This window comes from Poecilia latipinna, unplaced genomic scaffold, assembly GCF_001443285.1.
Source record: "Poecilia latipinna isolate Pla-1442-1.1 unplaced genomic scaffold, P_latipinna-1.0 Scaffold17, whole genome shotgun sequence".
NCBI lineage: Eukaryota > Metazoa > Chordata > Actinopteri > Cyprinodontiformes > Poeciliidae > Poecilia > Poecilia latipinna.
Window position 1 is genome coordinate 367,047 of NW_015112633.1, and position 9,598 is coordinate 376,644.

Below are 9,598 nucleotides of genomic sequence, written 5' to 3' on the forward strand. Positions count from 1 at the left end.
GTTCAGGTCTGAGTCCATCATTGCGCCAGTCTAGCTAATGTACATACTGGCGTGAACGAGGATCCATATGGTAGTAAAAAGTCCTAAATTTGATATTTCAATGTTGCTTTTCAAAAAGTCTTTACTTTATATTTTCCTTATGATGTTATAACTTACATTTAGTAACAATTAAGTTCTAATTTTTTTTTCATTCATTTGTGCATGTTATTGGTTGATGGCTTTCAAGTATTTACAGGAATACTTTGAATACTGGAGGCCCACTGTAAGTGAAGCAACTTGCTAATGTTTCATTGTGAAGGTTTAAAAAGTTCTTCCTGCCAAAACCTGCAGAGTGTAGCAGATTAGTTACAAATCTACCTGTTAACTTTGTAAATTTCAAATGAAACACAGAGGACACTTTTTTGTTAGCTCTAAATTAGCTTAAATGAAACTGAAAAACAAACGAGCACACACTGTGTTGTGCTGGACTTTGCCGGATTTGACTTAATTAAGCACATTTTAGATCTTAATGTTCACTGAGAGACAAGGTGAAAGCTGCATGTATTTTTCTGTACCCCTCTGTTCCATTGATCAAATCTTTAAACACATTGTTTTCCACGTGTGTCAAAGAAATTATTTGGCCCGGATTTGCACCATGAGTGAATTTGAGCTTGCTGTTCTCTTTGTTCTCTTCTCCATCTTCCCTCCTTCCATTGTAAGTCTCTCAGTTAATCCTCTTCCTGCAAGTCCTAACATTATTATGCTTTTCCTCCTCATATTTTTGATGAATTTTAAGATAAATATAAATATTTTTTGGCATAAAGTTTTTCTCTGCCTCTCCTATCACAACCTTTCGACTATCGACTCCTACACATCTTTCTCCTCCCTCTCTTGTTGGACTCCTTGGGAATTTTGTTTTTCTCAATTGCTTCATCACATCCGTCTTTACTATGTCTTTCTTTGTATTTCTTCTCCATCTATTTTTCCCCATGTGCTCCCCTCCCCCTTCCTGTTCATGTCACTCAGTCATTTTTCGGCAACACTAATCGGTTGTAGCTGTATAATTATTGCTGTTAATGTGTTTCAGGATTAGAAAGCTGGGGTGACTGTGTTGTAAAGCCGTCCAGTCTCCCTAATCTTCCTTCACAGTCCTCGGCAAATCACATTTTAAAATTCTCACTGAGGCAGCTTGCTTTCTGTCTGTCTTCCTCAGTCTTCCCTCCCCCCATATTCCTAATGCTACTTAGTGAGTTCAGTGTTGTATTAAAACCATTTTTATTATCTTGCGCATTCTTGCATGTGCATCACTGTTAAATTGACACTCTTAGGCTCATTTATGAGGTCTTTTGTTAAGAGTTCTCAGAACTGTTAAAGAGAAGCCATTGCTTAACAGAGGAAAGCAAAATCTAGTTAAGTGGTATGAAAAGTGTGTGGTTCCTTGAAAATGAGCTGTGAAATGAGAATAGAAGAACATTCATTTAGTTGTTGCTATTTTGTTTTATTGAGCTTTTAGAAATGTCTTGGTCTTCAAACTGGAGGCTCCTACACATCATGTATAATAATGTGAATAAATATATCAAGCAGGGCTTGTGTTATTCTAACCGACTTTAGCATATGAATATTTGAAAGTTATTTTAAGAGTATAGAGACGTTAAAGCATTATAAATAAAAAAAGAAGAAAATATTCAATGTTCAGTATTATGTAATGAAAAAGGAAAATTTCTGGTGAGGCATAAATCTGGACACCTCCACATTTATGTCCACTCAAAATTGCTTCATTTGCATATAGGGATATCATATTACTTGCACATGATTAAAACACAATTACTCTGCATATAAAGGGGGTTTGTCCAGTTTAAACTTCAGACACTTAGCTTGGTAGAATCCTTCACCGCTAAAAGGGAGAATGAACACAATTGTATTCTCTAGACATATGATTGTAACATCTTATGATTCTGGTTACCAATGAAAAGAAGTCAATAGAATTTGACATGAGCCATGCAGTTGTGCAGAAAATAATGGGATATTCAAAATAATTGTTAAAATGGCTGTCCAAGCAAGTTTATCTTTGATGACAGACTGCAAAATCCTAAAATAAGTCTTTAACATTTCTAATGGGACCCACAACAGGCTTTTGTCTAAACAGATCAATAACATTATTTGATATGTTTCGTCATTTCAGTTGTGATTAAAATAATATGTCTTAATGGAAATTGTATTGTATTATTTTATTTGAAGAAGTGTTTACTGTTGCTCCTGAAAATTGTTACTGAAAATGGCCCACCAATATGAAGGACATAGTATTTCTCCAATTGTAGGCTTTTTCAGCTGACACTTGGTTTGATCTGGAAAATATATTAATTTCATGAAAGTAATAATGTTTAGATATCCCCAGTTTTGCTTCTCTTACTCGCACTTCCAGTAATTGAAGATTTTTCATAACCCTAATGTTTCCAGCACTAATTTAAATAAATTTGAATTGGATGTCTTGGATTGCAATTATAAGATGCAGTCATAATAAAATAAATAATACATTGATTTTTAGGTGCTTTTAAATCTTGTTTCACACTAACTGGTGCACAACCTTAAACTAATATTTATGAAGCTCCTTCAGTTTTACATGACTCTGGACCAACTTTTTGCACTGCTGCTGGTTGGCTAACTGTTTTACCAACAATAAAGTTGGGTGCACCCTTTTTGGCCACATCACATTTGAAGTACTCATGATTCAATTAATTTTGATTTGAAAACTTCTCATCAGAAGTACAACAGCCCTGAGCATGATGCACTATATTTCACTGTGGGCTTGGTGTTCTGTTGTTGTACTGATTTTCTTGTGCCAAATATACTTGTAGGTATTGGGGCTTAAAACTTATGTAGCTCTTTTTACGGAGGCTACATTCACCAAACAACAACCCTAAAATACTGTGAGGGTCTAATACTGTAGTAATATGTTCAAAGTAGTCTGTACACTCTTACAAGGCAACAACAGCATTCTCACATTTATCAGTCAACTCAGTTCAGCTTGACCTGTAATTATATGATTTATTTCCAAGAAACGGCTCTGGAACCAGAGCTATCAGTCTTGATTTATGAATGTGGATTTGTTGTGGGAGAGTGTGTGGCTGTATTGAGAAAAATACTAATATTTTTCAAACAGTAATATTCAAAGAGGTCACTGTGGTGAAATCAATAAGTCTTTCAAATAGGTAGCTAGCTTGCATAGCACAGAGAAGAAGAGGCGCCAGAAAGGGAGGAAGGAGAGAAAAGAAACAAGCGGAGGCTGTTTTCATCGGGAGTCACCAAGAAGTTATTACAATGTTGACGGACTTTCTTAATTGACTTTGACGAAACAGCGGAGTGTGTTCCTTGGGGTTTTCGAATGTGAACAAATACTGATTGTTTTTTTGTTTTTTTAACGCTACAGTTTTCCTAAGTTTTAATTAAAAAAAAGGAAGTTCTGAAAAGTTGTGAAAACAGTACCTACTGTGTCTAGTTCAGTTGTGATTAGGTGGGAAATGAAACCAGTCGATCGTTACTTTGTTGTTCTGTTTATAACTTGAAGTATTACTGAATGTGGTTTGTTGTAAAAGACCACACTTCAGTAAAACCGTATGCAGCAACACTGACTTTTGTATTGATAGACAAAACAAACTTTGGGTAATTTATCAATAGACTGATCTACTCAAAATCAATGGTTTTTAATAGATATAACTTAAGTGTACTTTTCCTACATTGTTTTTGTTTGATCACATTAAAAACAAAAAAATAAACACACACTACATGTGTTGCACCTTAACACTTTTAATTTTAGAATTAGAGAACTCTTTCTTAATTTATCCATAGATAATTTATAACTTCAGTATGCATTCATACTGAAGTTTTACGTTTCAAACATCATAGATGAAGTTGGATAAAGAAAGTCACCTGTGATCAATATTCTAATTTTTTACAAAACCATGACAGAAAATTAGCACTTTAAGCTGCTATCTAGGACACTCCACACCAAACTAATGCAAGAATATCATGCAGAAGATAAAGGACAACCAGTCTGCTTTTTTAGGAAGCAGACCACAGAGTTTAGGTTTTCGGTAAAATGGTGGCAGTGGAGTGAGAAATATCAGAAGCTCAGTTGATGTTTTTGTTAAAATTTATTTTCTATTCTTAAAATAAGACATAATTTTTGTTGAATGAATTACTAACCGAATGGTACTTGTTAACTAACACCAGCTGGTGATCAGCAGTGTCATCCCGGATGAAGATGTTAACTCCATACAGCCTAATTATTTTGTAATATTTCAAAGAGGAAGTTGTTCTGTTTTGCCTTTAGTTTGCATGAAGTCAAAGCTCAACTATTTGAGACAAAGACTTTTTAGGTTGTTTAATTTTATAACAAGAAAGTTACCTGACACTTGTGTACCACAGTCTTGCACTATAACGGAAAGAGGCTGACCTTCACTAATTTTAACATGCAACCAAACAATCCACCTGCTCTATCAGCTGACTCTTTTAGTTGCTTGGCAACATTCCAATTTCCATATTGGTTCCATTGGGATGACGCATCCGATTGTCATCCATTTATTTTTTTATAATTATCTGTTGTGATAACTTTGATAGATAGGGATGTACTTAAGAATTTCTAACCCCTGGCTGAAATCACACGCAAAAACAATCTAAGTATTACGACGAAAATTACCCTTGACAAAAACTGCTCACACTTGCATGTTTTTCAAACATCAAAACATACTTTGATCAGTATATCTTATTGATTTGTTGAATTGTAAGAAAAAGCCTCAAAAAATGGCAAGACCAAAACCATGTAATTTAAAATGTGTGTACTTTGTTTTGCCATGGCTTTATCCTCCTTTAAAATACTATGAAAATGTGTAAAGTATGAGCTTCTAAACATCAAGAATCCCTTTACAAAAATTTTTTGCTGAAAGAAGTTTGCTTGGAAGACAGGCAAGCAATAATTCCACTAGGTTTGATAGCAATGTAGAAGACACCTGAAAGAACAAGCTCATAAAGTTGTAAAACATTCTGACTCCTTCCAGGTCACAGGCAATTATATTTGAGAATGTGGGAAAGGCAGGGAGGAGACGCGTGCCCGATTTTCTTCAGAAAAACCGCAGGAATGTGTTGAATTCCTCATTCTGTTCTGTTCTGTTGACTTAGGTAAAGAGCAGTGCTTTAATGTTCTCTTAAATCAACCTACCACCAACCTTTCTGTACACGATGGGACCTGGTAGCTTGCAATCAGCTGCCACACTGAGCTTTCTGACTATGTAGGAAATCCGATTCATGGAGACAGTGTGGGCAAGCTGTTCAAAAAGACGAATCCTAAATGTTAAATTCCAAACTGTACTTTAAAGTCAAAAATTTCACTTACAAAGACGTGCCTTTTCTTTTGTATTAGATCGATCTGTTTATGATTCTGATGTTTGACTTCATTATATCTTTTTATTTCCTCTTTGTTTATAATTAGGATCCCTGACACACATTTTTAATCTAGATCACTTAGCTTCCATCTATCACCCTCTAACTTCTCAACTATTAGCTCTGTGCCTTTCCTACTGTAAGAAGAGGTCCGAAGGGGCGGCTGATGACCTAAAAACAGTTGCAGGTCACCAAAGGAATGAGGGTGTTGGTGTAATGCAAATAACTTCTGCCACAACATTTTTCACTGCTTCATGGAGATAAAACATTATTGGTCCTCTACAAGAGGGTTAGTGCCTGCAAAACTCAGCTTTAGTACACAGAAAAGTGAACTTTCCTTGTAACTTTATGTTACTAGATGTTAGAGATAATTAAGTTTTGTGGTTGATCAATATACAAAGAAAAATAAACACATACAGTATTTGCCGTAGTGTTTAGTCTACCTGCAAAATAGATCAATTGGTTTGTATTATTAAAGCAACAAAGAAAAGTTATTATGCTCCTCTAAAGTTTTTTTCTCTTTGTATAAAGAACTATTGTCTAGACATTCAATATGTAATCATTGTAAAAAAAACACACAGGTTGCACAGAATTGTTACAGAAAAGTGCACAACCTTCTCTTCTCACTTCTTCTTTTGGAGAATAAAAATAATTTTATGTTTAGCATGTCTTTTTGTCAAAGGATAGTCAAGATGAATATGCAGATTTTGTAAGCACTGTTTGATGTTGATGCTGGATTGAGAATGTGAAGTTATGTAATGTTGCCAATGCAGTTGTGTCAGTGTCAAAGTAGGGCTTCTTTAAAATTAAAAACCTGAACATATGCCAGGTACTATCAGTTGACAGTGTTGATGATGTGTAAGCTAGCTTGGTGTCAAACTTCACAGCAGCACACTGCAGTTCATTTGGAAAGGAAAGCAGGAATTATGAAAAGCTAAATTAACCCATGCTCAAGCAGTGTAAAACAAAAATTGGATAAATGCTTTGATTTTCAGTGGTAAAAAATGCAGTTGGAGTGGGCAGAGACTATGTTTAACTTGTGAGAGTACTTTATTGCAAGTTACATGCAATGTGATACACCAATACAGTATAGATTTATATGCGTTTTTTACATCTTGTGACTTTACAACAACTAACTCCAATGAATTTAGTTCTATTTAGTTTCCCATTTTCTTTGTGCTTTTGCAAGTAATTTCTGTTTCTCTGAATGAGCTGTATATGTGTGGTAAATGTATGGTGTGTCTTCTAAACCAACAAATACGTACTGCATCATTGCGAAGAGAAAATAAAATGACAAATAATTTTCTAATTATCTTACAAATGAAAAAAGGTGTGCATTCACTTCCTTTTTGTCAGTAGAACTACCTTTTAATGTAATTACATCTGAAAGTGTTTTACAAGATAGCTGAGCCTTGGTCAGAAGTTAGGTATATAAATCTTTGCTTTGATTGGACCATTCTAATATAAGCCAGTGTATTGAAGCTGTATTTTTAGGGATGTTGTCCTCTTGGAATAAAAACTTCTGCTCCATGTTTTCTTCATCTTGATTTTCTTCCAAGACTGCTGTGTATTTTGCTCAATTCATATTCCCATCAGCTCTGATCAGAAACCCTCACAGCATGTTGCTACCACCACTGTGTTCTACTATGGGAATGATGTGTTTGTGGATCATGTGCAGTTTCACTTTTCCAGCACAGATAGTATTTTGCTTAGCAAGGTAGCTTACATCAGAACACTTTCAAAAATGCAATAAGACCAAATATTTTCCATTTTATGGCAATTACAACGTAATATAGACAGTGTGTCATCTTTAGATTAGATATAACGAAGCTGATATTTCCAACTTTTTAAAGACATGTATGACATGTATCTGCCAGAACAAATATGTCATAACTGTAATGTTCTCAGTTTTGTGTCTGTGGGCTCAAATGAAATTAGTTCTGTGAAATAAGATACAGTTAAGTTTGCGTTCTGTGTGGATTGGCCTTTGGAGGCATGTACAGGAACACAGAGTGGCTCCTCTGTTCCTTGCACCTGACCCTGAAAGAAAGATTTAATGAAGCAGCTCCCTGTAATATTTTGATGGATACCTTTCTGTAGGCTGTGTGCGGCTTTTAGGATGTGGGTGTGTGTATGCACTCGTTTTGTTGTTGTCTCAATATGTTGTTCGACAACTAGCTCTGTGTAGTCAGCTGTCCAGTACAGTGTCGGTGTCATTAATCACAGACCCAACACAGCAGAGAAAAGGGGGTTAGGAGGGAAAGAGAGTGGGCCAGGCGAGAGTCGTAATCTGTACAAGGCACCTAGAGAAAGATGTGGAAGATGTGTGGAGGTTGGAAACAAAGGGAACCGAGGGGAGGCCGGTCAAGAAGAGAAGGCTGTTTAAGCTTGCAGGCAGTAGATAAGGTTGTTTGTGGATGGTTTGAGTTTGGCTATATTCTTTTTTTTTTTTTTTTGGAAGGAGACAAACAATGTTTTCAAGAGCTGACAGTCTCTTTTTGCCTCAGTGAGATATTTGTGACATGCTTCCAGAGATATAGGGCAGCAGCTCTCTCTTTCACCTTTCGCCGACATGTTTAGTCTGGCTACTTGACAGCATGGAGATATTATGCATTAATGTCTCCACCAAAAGAAAAAGCTGTGTTTTTGCTAACCTGTATTATTTAATTTAAAATTAGTTATTCATACCCACCTATTCACAGTTTCACAGGTTCAGCTGTTTGCAAATTTTTCAGGGCAATGTAACTGATCATGGAAAACTGATCTAATCACAGATTTTTTTTGATGATTTATCTAAAATATTTGAAAGAAAATGCAACTTGGGGAGCAGAAATACCTATGATAATGGTACTTGACATGCTATTGGCTGACATTTACAAAACAGCCAATCTAAAAGCACCATTAATTTTCCTTGCCGCTGATTGACTGTTTTCCAATAGTAGAGATAAGACTGCAGATCTTATCATCTTTGGTAGTGCTAAGATGGTTCCCACTGTACATTTTAATGTATATTAAGGTCTATTTAATGTTTGAGCTATTGAAATAGGCGGTTATAAGCATTTTTAATTTTTAATTTCTCCATTTTTATTTACTCAGTGATCCTCATCATTTCTCATCTAAGCTATTTCCCGAGTTTAGTGATTCTTTTAGTTTAATGTTAATTAGTCTTCTGGACTTTTTAGTGATTTGCAGGCGGTTCTGGTCCACTAGCCTGACAAATGCCATAGTTCTACTGTAATATAGAAATAAATTGGAAATTGCACATTAGCAGCAGTTCTTAATAGCAGTTTCAATGTGTCTTAATGTCAATTGTTAAGGAGCAATGTTTTGTGCAGTTTTTTTAAAATAAAAATATGACTCAATTAACTATGGTACAAGGATTAAAAGGGCAAACAGCCAGATGGATGAGTTGTTTAAGCACATTTAACCTTTCTTCACAAACAACTTTTCTCAAAAACAGTGGAAAGGACAAAAAGTTGCGAACTTTGACTATAAACTGACACCAATGACGGTAAGCAGGATAAAGGTAGCTGGTGGCTATTTACACTTTCTTCATTTGACCTCTGTAGATGAAACTCACAAATACATGCGACTTTATGAGAGAACTAATGAGATTTTAAAAATTGCTGAAATTCAAAGGCTAAATAAATGACAAAATAATATTCCAGTTATTATCTAACAGCAGATATCAATTGTTTGCAGCTTGTTGATTTTCAGTTGTGTTCTGTATCTTAGGAGGGAGATTTTGTCGTTCGAACCCATCATGTTGAGTACTGTGACGGGGGTATTCTGGACCCTGATGACATCCTCAGTGATTTGGTCGAGGACAAAGACAAGGTAAGAAAGCTGTAAGGCAGAATGTATGCATTGTGTGAATTATTCTTCTTAAGGAAGGAATTTTAACATCCAAATTTTGTAAATGCTCCTTAGTAATTATTAATGTAAATTTACAATTTCCATACTTTCTTGAAATCTTGAAAGGTAAGGAATTTGATTTAATTACCACTTTGATCGTTAAATGTTTTGAAAAGAAACTGGATATGGAAAAGTATTGTCTTTTCCAGAATATATACATTTTTTACTTTTCGTTTTCTTTTATGTTTCTGATTGTTTGTTTAAATCTTATTTTATTTTATTCCTTCTATTTGTTCAGGGAAATAGCTTAGATCATTTGTCATCTAAG

General features: G+C 35.1%; 1 protein-coding gene across 3 annotated transcripts in view; it reads left to right on the forward strand.

Annotated features, from left to right (window-relative positions):
• The window catches only part of pard3bb (par-3 family cell polarity regulator beta b), a 241,538-nt gene that overhangs the window by 6,974 nt on the left and 224,966 nt on the right, over positions 1-9,598 (forward strand). For all 3 annotated transcript variants that reach the window (XM_015034281.1, XM_015034263.1, XM_015034257.1), the window contains exon 2: positions 9,151-9,252. In XM_015034281.1, coding sequence (XP_014889767.1) covers positions 9,151-9,252 — 102 coding nt within the window. The remainder of the gene's footprint in view (positions 1-9,150; positions 9,253-9,598) is intronic.